Below are 14,481 nucleotides of genomic sequence, written 5' to 3'. Positions count from 1 at the left end.
ATATATATATATATATATATATATATATATATATATATATATATATACACACACACATACATACAAGCACACACACACAAATACATAATGTATGTATATATACACATACATAAACATGTATGTGAAGATAGAAATTACTCATTACCCTAATTATCAGATAAACACAAAGTTAGAAAGTTGATTAGACCTGTTAATTACATTACCTACCTTAAATGTCGGACCAGGTGTTTTGGGCAACGGTGTATTGTCAGTGCCATCTAACCTGAACGGTGTGCCTTCAATTTCACCCCATGTCATCAAAGGTGACTCATTTCCCATCCCGGGGACTGGTGATGGGGTCTTCACAAAACCATATCCATTGATCATCGGTGAGAACCCAGTATGCACTTCCTTCCCGTCGTGACCGATTTTGCCCAAATTGGCGTGGGCCTTTTCAGATGCTACCTGCTGTAGAATCTCCTTATTTTTTTCAGAGTTAAAGGGGTTCAGATTAAACCGTGTGTTATTATGGATTATATCCCGCTTTTTTATTAACTTCTCGATCTTTTCTTCAGAGGTTAATTCTGAACCTGCAATAAGAGAAGAGGTAAGATAACAATAAAAGGTAATGCAAAAAGGTGAGGGTAGAAATAAGAATATAATAACTTGTGCATTTTATAAAAATTCCTACATTCGCCTTATGTTGTAATTCTACATTTCCCACCTAACTGGAGGGGAAAATAAATGGAATTATAAGATTTTTGACTTTTGTTTAATACTTCTAGCATCAAAACACCTCAGGCTACTTCAGAAAGCAAATATCATCTTCGAAACACTTAGAATAGAGGCAGCTGATGAAGGAATAATTCCAAGTGGCTTTCTGTTTTCCTATGTGTTCGTTCCGTTGTCTGTAGTTCATTTTTCTAACGTCCTGTACCCGAATATGCATCTATATACACATGTAGATGTAAGCATGTACATATATGTGTGTATACATGCATACATATTCTTTGTATTATTATTTATATATATATATATATTAGAAAAAATAATAAGGTACTCAGATATCTGGATGGTTGTACATTTACAGATTTTTATAAAAACATGTGACATATTAATAAAAATCTGTAAATGTATAACCATCCAGATATCTGAGTACCTTATTATTTTTTCTAATATATAATTCCTGTACATCACCTACAAACCTTCTAATATATATATATATATATATATATGTAAAGGGAAAGAAGAAAAGAGAGGGAGTGGAATAGAGAGAGAGAGAGAAAGGAAGAGGTACAACATTGATTTTCCAGAACCTCAATTCCAAAGCCTTTCCAGGATTACCGATTTTTCTGAACTATGAGTGATCACTTCTAAATAAAACAAATATTAAATTTACTTAAATAATCAAATGAAATATAGGTAGAAGTTGTACTGATATGTATATACACACGCACACACACACACACACACATATGATGGGCTTCTTTCAGTCTCCATCTACTAAATCCATTCACAAGGCTTTGGTTGGCCCAAAGCTAAAGTAGAAGACACTTGTTCAAGGTACCGCACAGCGGGACTGAACCCAGAACCATGTGGTTGGGAAGCAAGCTTCTCACCACACAGCCATGCCTGCACATCATCATCATTTAACATCCAATTTTCATGCTGGCATGGGTTGGATGGCTTAATTGAAAACTAGTAAGCAGGAGAGCTGCACCAGGTTCCAATATGATTTGGTATGGTTTCTACAGCTGGATGCTCTTCCTAATGCCAACCACTCCCAAGAGAATAGCGGATGCTTTTTATGTGCCACCAGCAGGAGAGCCAGTTATGAAATGCTTGTATATATAGTGATTAAAACCTTTCAAGGTAATTCTATGTAATAACCATTTTATATGTTGTTCCAAATATCAGCTTAAGAATAAAAAATATTAGGAATCATTTTGGTAAATTCCTCAAAATTCTTGACTATTTCCAAAATGGATTTGAAAACAATGTATTTTTCTAGAAATTTAGCAATGAAAGGAATCAAAAGGCAAGATTTTGAATTATAGAACCAAAGGAAAGCCAGGAAGATCGACATTATGGAACCAGGAAGGTTGGAATCATAAAATCAGGAAGGCTTAGGAAGATTAATATCATAGAATCAGAGACTGTTTTAGGTACATTGGTAGTGAAAAAAGTTCAAGATAAATAACAACTAGATAGAATGAACCAATGTGGGAGCATTTATGCAGTAGCTTGATCTGCTAAGAACAGCAGCCAAATCACACCACAATTGTTTTCTTATTCTTTATTGCCCACAAGGGGCTAAACATAGAGGGGACAAACAAGAACAGACAAACGGATTAAGTCGATTACATCGACCCCAATGCGTAAGTGGTACTTATTTAATCGACCCCGAATGGATGAAAGGCTAAGTCGACCTCGGCGGAATTTGAACTCAGAACGTAGCAGCAGACGAAATACCGCTAAGCATTTCGCCCAGCGTGCTAATGTTTCTGCCAGCTCACCGCAATTGTTTTCTTAAATAAAAAAATAAGGATAAATTGAGAAAATGAAGTTCCTAAGATACAATATGTCAGGGTTGATCATAGCTTGATTGAAGATGAGTGATTAAACAATTATAACGAAGTAAAATTATCATACCGTCTGGAACATACATAAGGCTATTCTTGGCACTGTACTGCCAGGAATGCAAAGCAGGAGGTGGTTTCTCTTGGATGGCTTGTTTCTCAATACTTGGTAATGCTAACTTCTCTTCTTGTTCCTAACAAAATAGAAAACAGAAAACAAATGTAACATTGAAGACAAACACATTTGCTAAGATAAGACATAACGGCTCTTTCTACATCTGACTATAGAAAGACAAACAGATACATATATACATACACACCCACACGGTATATATACATGCATACATCATTAATCATAATTGTCATCGTCATCATTTAGCATCTGTTCATGCAACTGGCACCCGTGCTGGTGGTACGTAAATGCACCCATTACACTCTTGGAGCGGTTGGTGTTAGGAACGGCACCTAGCGGTAGAAACCATGCCAAATCAGACTGGAATCTGGTGCAGCCCTGGTCAAACCGTCCAACCCATGCTAGCATGGACAAGGGACAGTAAATGATGATGATGATTTCTATGCTGGCATGGGCTAGATGGTTTAACTGGAACTTGTAAGCTGGAGAGCTGTGCTAGGCTCCAGTCTGGCCTGGCTTGGTTTCTACAACTGATTGTGCAGGTGGCACGTAAAATACACCATTCTGAGCGTGGCCGTTGCCAGTACCGCCTGACTGGCCTTCGTGCCGGTGGCACGTAAAAGCACCCACTACACTCTCTGAGTGGTTGGCGTTAGGAAGGGCATCCAGCTGTAGAAACTCTGCCAAATCAGATTGGAGCCTGGTGTAGCCATCTGGTTTCACCAGTCCTCAGTCAAATTGTCCAACCCATGCTAGAATGGAAAGCGGACGTTAAACGATGACGATGATGATGATGATGCCCATCCTAACGCCAACCACTCCAAGAGTTTAGTGGGTACCTTTTACATACCATTGGCATAGGTGCTTCTTACGTATCACTGGCACTGGTGCCTTTTACATGTGACTGGCATGGCCGCTTTTTATGTGTCAGCGCTGGTTACGAAAGAAAGAAATGATCCTTAGTCACCTAAACAAACGTACATGCTCAAAGTTATAGACATATATACATTCCAACCGATTTCATTCAGTAAACTGAATTAACCCTTTAGAAGTTAACACCGGCCATATTCAGCCCAAATATGCTACATGCTTCATGTTCTAACCAACTAGATCCAGCCTATCACACCTACCCCTTCATCATCATCATCGTTTAACGTCCGCTTTCCATGCTGGCATGGGTTGGACGATTTGAGTGAGGACTGGTGGACAAGGAGGCGACACCAGGCTCCAATCTGATCTGGCAGAGTTTCTACAGCTGGATGCCCTCCCTAACGCCAACCATTCCGAGAGTGTAGTGGGTGTTTTTACGTGCCACTGGCACAAGGCCCAGTCAGGCGGTACTGGCAACAGCCACACCCGAAATGGTGTATTTTACATGTCACCTGCACAGGAGCCAGTCCAGCGGCACTGGAAACGATTTCACAATCTCATCATCAACATTTTGAAGCTTCTTGTTAATGCATGGTTAATTAATTAAAACAATGTGAATGAACAAGCATTACATTTGACAGAATCATCCGAATGCTAAAGCGTTAAACTATACACTTGAATCTATTGCCTTACAATGTTTTGTTTTTCTTCTTGTTCGTACAACCACGAGTGTTTTTCTTTGTGTTTACGTTGTGTTTCCTTGAGAATTTCTGCAAAAGATGCGTTGTCCTCGCTGGTGTGTTTCGACAGATAGTTATCCAGCGTATCAAGGTGAAGTCTCTCTGGGAAAAAAAAAACAAAAAAACATATTACATTCTATCTATAAATCAAAAGACATCCAAGATAATTTAGATATACATGGATAAATGTATATCTAGATAAGATATATATGTATGTATGTATGTGTGTATATGTTTGTGTGCCTGTGTTTGTCCCCGCAACATCGCTTAACAACTGATGCTGGTGTGTTTATGTCCCCTGTAACTTAGCGGTTCGGCAAAAGATGACCGATGGAATAGAATAAGTCCTGGGGTCGATTTGCTCGACTAAAGGCGGTGCTCCAGCATGGCCGCAGTCAAATGACTGAAACAAGTAAAAGAGAGTAAGATAGGAAAACTAGCCATACCTGATTCTTCGTTTTTCTCTGAAGTATTGTCTTGTTTTTCTTTCAGTGATGAACTCTCTGTTGGAGATGCTTTATTTTCTCTACCTTCAGGGGTTTCAAAAGTGTCTGGAGTGTTGTCTGTTAAGAATCAATAAAACAAGAGTTAAATGTATCAGGAAGGAGTATTGTGTGTCGAGTATCAATCACAATAAGAGGTTTGTCAACAGTATATACCACAGAAGATGAGAAGCAGTTTGGCTTTGTGCCAGGGAGAAGCACCACTGATGCTATATTCCTGGTGAGGCAGCTGCGAAAGTACCAGGCCCCCCCAAAAAACCTCTCTGTGCTTTGCTTTTGCTGACATGGAGAAAGTGTTCAACAGGGTCACCCACTCCCGTATCTGGTGGTCATTGCAGAAACTAGGGATAGAGGAGTGGCTGGTGAGAGTTGCAACATTTTGTAATTTGATTCTTTTACAACAATTTCTTCAGATTTATGTTTTCAATGTGAATGATTATGATTAAGTGGAAAAAAGGTGCAAAATTACATTATTTAAAAAATTTTATCTTCCACCACCAATCTCTCATTTTTTATTATTTTGCTGATTTTTTTTTCTTTCTTAATTGAGTGTTTAAGAAATACCAGACACTGATTTGGGAAAAAAGAAAATTCTGACACTGAAAAAATGTAAAAGTTATGCATAATTTCAAGCATAACTCACTGATGAAGAATGAAAATCTCTGGAGTTCTGCTATGCAGATGGACAAACCATTTGCAACATGAATTTCAAGAAATCAATCATTCTCACGATCCTCTTCTAATCAAAGCATGTAAGACAGACAGATTTCATTTTCACTTGGAACCAGACCAAGGAGTTGCAAGTACTAAGTTATTTTCTGGTGAAGAACAAACCAAGATGTTGTTGAAGAAAAGTGTGCCTGGAATAATAGTTGTACACTTTCCCTAACTGAAAGAAGCCTGAAGATGTCCCCATAGCTGAATATACCTAGACGTAGGCATGGTCATGTGGTAAGAAGCTTCTTTCAAATTCCGCCGAGGTCGACTTTACCTTTCATCCTTTCGGGGTCGATATTAAATACCAGTTATGCACTGGGGTTGATGTAATCGACTTAATCCCTTTGCCTGTCCTTGTTTGTCCCCTCTATGTTTAGCCCCTTATGGGCAATAAAGAAATAAGAAGCTTCTTTCCCAACCACATGGCTCCGGGTTCAATTCCACTGTGTGGCACCGCAGGCAAGTTTCTTCAATAGCTTCAGGTCGACCAAAGCCTTTTGAGTGGACTTGGTAAGCGGAAACAGAAAGAAGCCCATCGAATATGTGTGTATGCATGTGTGTGTGTGTGTATTTACATTTGTCCTCTCGCAAAGCTTGACAACTGGTCTCATTCTCACACACAATCAAATAGATAACAGGACATACGTATATTCAGACACATGACTCACTGTCTCTCAAATACAAGCAAGAAATCTATTTCTCAATTTTTAGTTATTCTGATAATCTGGTGTTCATACAGTCACATGACACAGTTTTATCTCTTGGTACAATTATCATCCATCCTGTCACATGATGTAATAGGGAGTCTAAAATGCCATTGTTGTCCATATGGCCAGGACAGAATTACTGGACTAACTTTTTGTGCAGTTGTCATTCTAAATTCCCATAAACCTAATATACAGACATCACAAAGATCTAAATAAATTCTATGCCTGACCACATGACCTTCAGCCAAACTGTTCCTTAACTAATTGCAGTCATTATCTCTCCATATGAAAAAAAGAAAGTTTTCAAACTCCTGTTAGAATCAAGACTGCTTCAGTACAGCTCTACATCCCTCAATCTAATGCTACTTTTGAAATTTATGGAATTATGAAACCAGTTGAGTTAATGTGAAAAAAAATCTTCTTAAAGACTTCAAGTGCATTTTCAATTTCATTTCTTTTATGTATATGTGCATATGTATGTGTAAGTGAATGTGTTCATATATATATATATATATATATATATCATCATCATCATCATCGTTTAACGTCCGCTTTCCATGCTAGCATGGGTTGGACGATTTGACTGAGGACTGGTGAAACCGGATGGCAACACCAGGCTCCAATCTAATTTATATATATATATATATATATATTCACCTGAGTTACACAGACACTCCCTTGATATTCTACTCTCTCTCTCTCTCAACACTGGAAATGCAGTGAACCAGTGATTGAACCATTGGAAATCTATAACCAGTTACTACATTATTCACAAAACGTTTGATATAAAATACAAAACTTATGAAAAATAATCGTGAAAACTGTAACAGAAAGAGAGCAAACTTACAGACAGATGAAGAGCCTGTTTCTGGGCGCCGTAGACCATATTTCATCTGGATTTCCCGTAATTTGACAAGATCATTGTTTTCTACTGCATCAAAATATTCCGCCTGAGCCTTCCACTTTGGAAGGTCAGGGAAAAAATCACGCTGAATAATCTTCTGCAAACCCTGAGAATGAAACAAAAACAAAAAAAATTATATATACAGATCTATGCAGTCATCATCATCATCATCATCATCAACATTTAACATCCGTTTTCCAGACTGGCATGGATTGGCTGGCTTGTAAGGAACTGGCAAGGCCAAGAGCTGCACCAGGTTCCACAGTCTGTTTTGGCTTGGTTTTTACAGCTGGTTGCCCTTCCTAATGCCATCCACTCCACAGAGTGTACTGGGTGCTTTTTATGTGGAACCAGCACCAGTGATTTTTAAATGACATCAGCACTACTGCTTATTATGTGGCACCAGCACTAGTGCTTATTATGTGGCACCAACACCAGTGCTTATTATGTGGCACCAACACCAGTGCTTTTTATGTGGCACCAACACCAGTGCTTTTTATGTGGCACCAGCACTAGTGTTTATTATGTGGCACCAACACCAGTGCTTATTATGTGGCACCAGCACTAGTGCTTATTATGTGGCACCAACACTAGTGCTTATTATGTGGCACCAACACTAGTGCTTATTATGTGGCACCAACACTAGTGCTTATTATGTGGCACCAACACCAGTGTTTTTTTATGTGGCACCAGCATCAGTGCTTATTATGTGGCACCAACACCAGTGCTTTTTAAATGACATCAGCACTACTGCTTATTATGTGGCACCAACACCAGTGCTTTTTATGTGGCACCAGCACTAGTGCTTATTATGTGGCACCAGCACCAGTGCTTTTTATGTGGCACCAGCACTAGTGCTTATTATGTCGCGGCCTGGCTACACGAGGAGAGCTTAATGTAGAGCAATTGCATCACAAGCTTCGGCTAGCTAAGATACATATGTAGCGTATATTTTATTTGTTCCACTCCCTCAATTTCGATATATACAAACTCGTTCTGACCAGAAGTCTTTGGTCATAGAGCTAACGTAACCATGCAACCAGTATAAACGAGTCTCAATGTGGTCTTGAACCTGCTAGAAATAGTACCCAAATCTCCCACCCTGCCATATTAGAGGACGCAAAAAAAAAATCTTCGGAGTTTGTAGCCGAGCTTGGTAGGACTAGGATCCACATCACCCACCAACCGTCTCCCCCACCCCGTTTGTCAGCGCGCATTTTTTCTTTCATATACGGTGCACTTCAACTACTACACTATTTTTTTTCTAGATATTAAGGAAGGACACGTTTGATAAGTACTCCTTCGGCACTGGTGCGTAAATTTATTCAAATTTACTGAACTAAAACCCGTAGAATACAGGATATACCAAAAATTCTGTGGAGAGACAGGCGTTTTGACCATGGCTCATTAGAGCAGTAATTAATTAAGACTAAACCACAACAATACACAGAGAACAGTGCTCAAACGAAAAACAACTTTACAGAACAGTGACATGAATGTAAAACTCACTTCAATATAAGTATCTTCATCGAGAACTTTTTTCTTTATCTTCTTCACAGTAACCGCTTCGTTATCGCTGTTATTTCTGATTTTCCGAAGAACTCCGCAATATTCCGTTGTTTCCAAAGCCATTCTTGGTCTCTTCTCTTTTATGGTTAATTATTTCAACGCAATCAAATCAAACATCCACTTTGTTGATATTCTTCCTTCTTCTTGTTTCAACAATGAATCAGTCTATCGTACTCTTATGGAACTAAATTAATTCTAATTTTAGAATAATTAATAATTATTTATATAATTAGTGGTTAATCAACGAACGAAAGTAAATACATAGTAAAAAAGCCTTGTGGTTTTTTCGAGGAAACCGGAAGTACGAAATCGATGAAGAAAATAAACATAAAGGAAGTAAATGAGTTTATAAAAGGAGAAAAAATGTTTTTAATTCATTGGGAACATATAAGAAGATATTTGAAAGGGAAAAATTTTCTTTCAATTTTTTGATGAGAAAAATATGGGAGAAAAATCTTTTTTTAGAATGTTTTAAAAATACAGAAAATTAGTGATATTTTAGTCGTTAGAAACCAGAACTTAGTCACGTGATCAAACATTAACTTTGTTTCTAAGAACAAATTTTGAACATTGGCGATCATCTTTGAACATTGTTGTTCATTGTGGTAGCCCTTGTTCATTGTTAAGTCATCCCTCTCACATAAATTCTTAATAGGCGATGTGATTCTCGTAAATGTTCGGGACAGAGGACAGCGAGGATGTTTTCTTTGGGACTATGGTAAGGACGAAGTTATAAAACTTTCATTTTTTTTCTTTTTCGCGTCACTTTATTTTTTGAGTTCGAATCTTGCTGAGATCGATAACACCTGTTAACCCCTTTACAGTGTTGATAAAGTTCTCTGATACTACTAAAGCAGCGTGGTCCCGAACTCGCAGTCGCGCAGTTGCGCGTCCGCGCTAGCTAGTCGTGAGTGGTCGATCCTACAAAAAGTGCGCGCGCGCGCAAATGAATACTATTTAGGGTTAGGGTTAGGGTTAGGATCGACCACTCACGACTAGCTTGCGCGTTCGGGACCACGCTGCTTTAGTAGTACCAGTTCTCTTAAATACCGACGACTATTATACATACTCCCTTCTCCGCGAAAACCAGCTAAATGTTATATTTAATTATGTGTCTTTATGTTCTGAGTTCGAATCCTGCCAGGTCGTTAAACTAAAGTACTTAACGTAAGATCGCCAATTTTTGAGAACGGTCGGGTTCATTTTTTAGTATTCTCGTTTGTGAGAGCAGTCGAGTTTATTTCAGATATTCTCATTCTAAAAACTATCTCTGGGTAATGGTTGAGAGGACGTTGGTGTTGCCTTGGTGGAGGTTTGCGCTCTCTGAGTACTCTTGTTGTTAAAGGTGGCCAACTGGCGAACTCATTAGCATGCCAGGAAAAATGCTTAGCAGCATTTCATCCTTCTTTGCATTCTGATTTCAAATTCTGCTGAGGTCAACTTTGCCCTTCATCCTTTTGGGGTCGATAAAATAAGTACCAGTCAAAAATTAGGGTCAATGTAATCGACTTATCCCCTACCCCATATTTCAGGCCTTGTGCCTGTTGTAGAAAGGATTATTATTGTTATTTATTATATCTAAGGTGGAGAGCTGGCAGAATCGTTAGCACACCGGGCAAAACGCTTAGTGGCATTTCGTCTGTCTTTATGTTCTGAGTTCAAATTCAGCTGAGGTCCTTCTTTGCCTATCATCCTTTAGGGGGTCGATGAAATAAGTACAAGTTACTTACTGGGGTCAATATTAATCGACTAGCCCCTTCTCCAAAATTTCAGGCCTTGTGCTTATAGTAGAAAGGATTATTATTATTATTATTATTATTATTGTGATGCTGGCGGTGAGGTGGGAGAAACGTTAGCAACCTGGCAAAATGCTTAATGGTACTTCGTCTGTCTTTACATTCTGAGTTCAAATTCCACTGAGGTCGACTTTGCCTTTCATCTTTTTGGGGTCGATAAATTAAGTACCAGTTATGTACTGAAGTCAATCTAATTGACTTAATCCGAGAGAGCAGTGTATGCCATTAGAGTGACACTGGGGTACAAGTGTACAAAGTCCAATATACCCATCATGACCACTCATCTGATAAGGGTGCACCAGGCACATGCATCACAAACATATGTGCGACACGGTGATCTCATATCAAGATAAACAATGCATGACTTTGCAGGTGAGACTCAGAATTATCTTCAGGTCAAGTAGCCCATCCCACTCAAAAGGTCCCCGAATGAGGGTTGTTGAAGGATGATGAACAAAACACCTATGTTTCTGGGGCTGAGTTATTGAAACCCCAAAGAATTCCTCTCAACGTATGGCTATGATGCTACCCAACTAATTCTGCTCGAGATCAAAGATGCACATATCATCAGCCACTAAGGGACATGCTCAACTGGTTACGGTCAAGCAACTGACAATCAGTTGTTATTATTATTGTTGTTGTTGTTAATTTTTTTTTTTTTTTCTGAATCAATAAAATTATATTTACTTCACATTTGCTAAATATTTTGATTCTTTTTGGAATTTTCCAGATGGTGCCGATTATGTCGACCCCACAGCCAACACCAGTCACACTCATTTACCACCCAGCGTCCATCCTGTCCATTGCTATTGGTATCTACCTCTTGGTTATCATCATATTCACCATTATTCAGCAATGTCTTACGGTGAGACAAAATTTAATTTAATCTCTAGATATCATCATCATCATTGTTTAACGTCTGCTTTCCATGCTGGCATCGGTTGGACGGTTTGACTGAGGACTGGTGAGCCAGAGGCTGCACCAGGCTCCAATCTGGTCTGGCAAAGTTTCTACAGCTGGATGCCCTTCCTAACGCCAACCTCTCCAAGAGTGTAGTGGGTGCTTTTCACGTGCCACCGGCATGAGGGCCAATCAGGCGGTTCTGGCAATGACCACACTCATGCTGAAAAGGTGTTTTTACCTGCTACCTGCACAGGAGCCAGTCCAGCAGCACTGGTAACGACCACGCTCAAATGTTGTTTTTCACATGCCACTGGCATGTGTGCCGGTAAGGCGACGCTGGCAACGATCACACTCAAATGGTGCTTTTCATGTGCCACCAGCACGGGAGCCAATCCGTGGCCCTGGCAACGAACACGTTCAGATGTGCTTTTAACGTTCCACTGGCATGAGTGCCAATCAGGCGGTACTGTCATCAGCCACGTCAGCAATTTTGATTTTAATTTCACTTGCCTCAGTAGGTCTTCACAAGCAAGGTTTATTGTCCAATGAATGAGGGGTATTCATAAATGGGCTGGTTACACCCACTGGCATAGGCTATGGGCTATGGATATTTTGATATCAAATCAGCACACACCTTCCTCTTATCTTCTGTACAAAATTTCCAGGTCACATGTTCTGTAAAAGAAGCCTCTATATTCTTTATTTTCCAGTGTAGAAGTCAACATAGAATGTGGTGTAAAAATAGTGTAAACATTCAAATGTCATCACATGAAAGGCACCGGTGCTGGTGACATGTAGTTATATGCAATCGTTGACCCAGCAAAATATTTCCAGTAATGCAGCAGCTAGAGACAGAGAGAGAGAGAGGTTGCATCAGTATTTGGCCAGGATAAATTTTCAGATGGGCGTAGCCTGAAATGACTAGCTCAAAGGCAATGTGCAGCCTCAATCCCAGTATTGAACCCACAACTTTGTAGTTGTGAGTCCAACACCTTTACTAGCAACTGACATATTGGCTAAAACAGTTTTGGTTGAAGCCAGAACATTACAATAACAGCTTAACTGATTTTAACCCTTTAGCATTTAAACCTGTCATATCTAGCTCAGCTATTCTACCTGTTTTATGTTCAAAGCAGCCAGATCTATCCTCTCACACCAATCCTAAAACCATGTCATTCTAAAAATAAACAATCACATCATCAAGATCTCAAAGCTGCGAGATAATGTTTGATTAATACAAAACAATGTGAATAAATAAGTATTTTATTCGATAGCATAATCTGAATACTAAAGTAGCTATTTATTGTGTGTAATATGCATGAGAGTGGGGATTATTGGTTTTTAATAAAATACAATAGAAAATACAGAATTAATCTGACTAAATATGCATTGAATGAAAATGCAAATTGTCTGGTTTGGGTTGAAATTCACCGAGTAACAGCTTTAAAACAATAGTCGGAATACTTGTCAGACAAAAGTGTGTTCTTTCGGCAAGCCTTTCTAAGTGTTTCTAGAATACATTATTATGAAGTCCTTTAGTCTTTAGAAGGAACTGTTGTTGTTTTTGTTTAGATCTAGGTCAGCTCTGATTGAGTAAACCTTTAAACTTTAATCATGTCTGACTTGAGTAGCTATTAACCCTTTCGTTACCAACCCGGCTGAAACCGGATCTGGCTCCGAGTACAAATGTCTTGTTTTCATAAGTTCTGAATTAAAATCTTCCACCAAGCCTTAGTCACAATTTATGTTCCTAAGACTAGCTGAATGATAACTAAGTTATTTTACTAAATTCTTTGTAATATTTAAAATTAATTGAAAGAAACACAGAGCATCTCAAAATGAATACAGTAACGAAAGGGTTAACAATATTTACATTTATTGGGAAAAAAATCATCATCATTTAACGTCTGTTTTCTATGTTGGCATGAGTTGGTCAGTTTGACAGGAGCTGGCAAGGTTGCATCAGGTTCCATTATCTATTTTGGCATGGTTTCTACAGCCTGATGCCCTTCCCCGCACAAGTCACTTTACAGAGTGTACCGGGTGCTTTTTATGAGGCACCAACACCAATAAGGTCACCAAGTGTCTTGCAAGACAAAACTAAACCCACCTCAACTGCGAGTGGGGGAGCTGTATTGAGGGTTGTGGCTTTGGATTAGTTGGAAGATTAAAGGTACAGAGGCACAGAGATAGGTGTCTTACTGTAGAGTAGATACATGGATACCCCAATTGAAAAAGAAGGGGGAGAGAGTAGAAAGGAGTGTGAGTAATTTTGTTTCCTTACTTTCTCTAAACTCTGACCTTTCACTTTTTCTCAACAGAAGCGAGGTGTCTGTTCCGAGTGTAATATCTGTGGATCCAAGCCTGACAACAGTTGTATCAAGTGCTGCCTGGCTATCTCAGAGAAATGCACTTGTTCGGTGCCAAGTGTGGAAAAATGCTTAGATGCCTGCTGTCCCCAAAGGAAGGTAAGATAACTCTTTTTTCTCTCTATCAACCTTGTTAAAAAACATATAATAGTAACAGAGAGAGTGTTACTACCAGGAGGTAATAATTATCTCCATTTAAACATGGATGTTCTGTTAGAACAGACTGGCCCAAATATTAGAACTCAAAACGTGAAGACAGATCTACAATGTTGACATAATTCTGCATCAATATTATATGTAAAACTAAAGCAGTAAGCTGGCAGAATCATTAGCACAGCAGGCAAAATGCTGTGGCATTTCATCCATCTTCACATTCTGAGTTCAAATTTGCCTTTCATCCTTTCAGAGTTGATAAATTAAATATCAGTTGAATACTTGGGTCGATGCAACCCCCTACCTCAAAATTGCTGCCTTGAACCAAAATTTGAAACCAATATTATATGTCAAGCTATATATATATTACTATATATATATATAGAAATAAGGGCAGGGAATCATCAATTAGTAATAGAATTAATAATTAACAATTTTGCCAAGTAGTTCAGTATGAAAAAACCTTTATCGGTAAAACCATTTATAATCATAAATATACAGGGATTAGCTTGAGTTGCTTCTCCAACATACTGAAAATTTAGAAATAGCAGTATGTTGG

The 14,481-nt window shown here is 38.8% G+C and overlaps 2 protein-coding genes across 3 annotated transcripts in view; one reads left to right on the top strand and one right to left on the bottom strand.

Annotated features, from left to right (window-relative positions):
• LOC106878840 (splicing factor ESS-2 homolog) overlaps positions 1 to 9,014 on the bottom strand; it is an 11,737-nt gene extending 2,723 nt beyond the window's left edge. The window contains exons 1-6 of the mRNA XM_014928180.2: positions 8,642 to 9,014; positions 7,076 to 7,238; positions 4,748 to 4,864; positions 4,255 to 4,403; positions 2,632 to 2,752; positions 208 to 569 (exon numbers count right to left, since the gene is read on the bottom strand). Of these exons, the coding sequence (XP_014783666.1) occupies positions 208 to 569; positions 2,632 to 2,752; positions 4,255 to 4,403; positions 4,748 to 4,864; positions 7,076 to 7,238; positions 8,642 to 8,764 (1,035 nt within the window). The 5' untranslated portion in view covers positions 8,765 to 9,014. The remainder of the gene's footprint in view (positions 1 to 207; positions 570 to 2,631; positions 2,753 to 4,254; positions 4,404 to 4,747; positions 4,865 to 7,075; positions 7,239 to 8,641) is intronic.
• A 196-nt stretch (positions 9,015 to 9,210) lies between these two features.
• Positions 9,211 to 14,481, top strand: part of LOC106878842 (uncharacterized) — a 9,227-nt gene continuing 3,956 nt past the window's right edge. The window contains exons 1-3 of one of the 2 annotated variants that reach the window (XM_014928183.2): positions 9,211 to 9,419; positions 11,228 to 11,362; positions 13,722 to 13,868. In XM_014928183.2, the coding sequence (XP_014783669.1) occupies positions 9,375 to 9,419; positions 11,228 to 11,362; positions 13,722 to 13,868 (327 nt within the window). In that variant the 5' untranslated portion in view covers positions 9,211 to 9,374. Of the gene's footprint in view, positions 9,420 to 9,742; positions 9,869 to 11,227; positions 11,363 to 13,721; positions 13,869 to 14,481 lie in introns of those variants that run through there. The other variant, XM_014928184.2, reaches the window with a different exon arrangement.

Source organism: Octopus bimaculoides, chromosome 25, assembly GCF_001194135.2.
Source record: "Octopus bimaculoides isolate UCB-OBI-ISO-001 chromosome 25, ASM119413v2, whole genome shotgun sequence".
Lineage (NCBI taxonomy): Eukaryota > Metazoa > Mollusca > Cephalopoda > Octopoda > Octopodidae > Octopus > Octopus bimaculoides.
The sequence above is the reverse complement of the archived record's forward strand: the minus strand, read 5'-3'. Positions and strand labels throughout refer to the sequence as shown.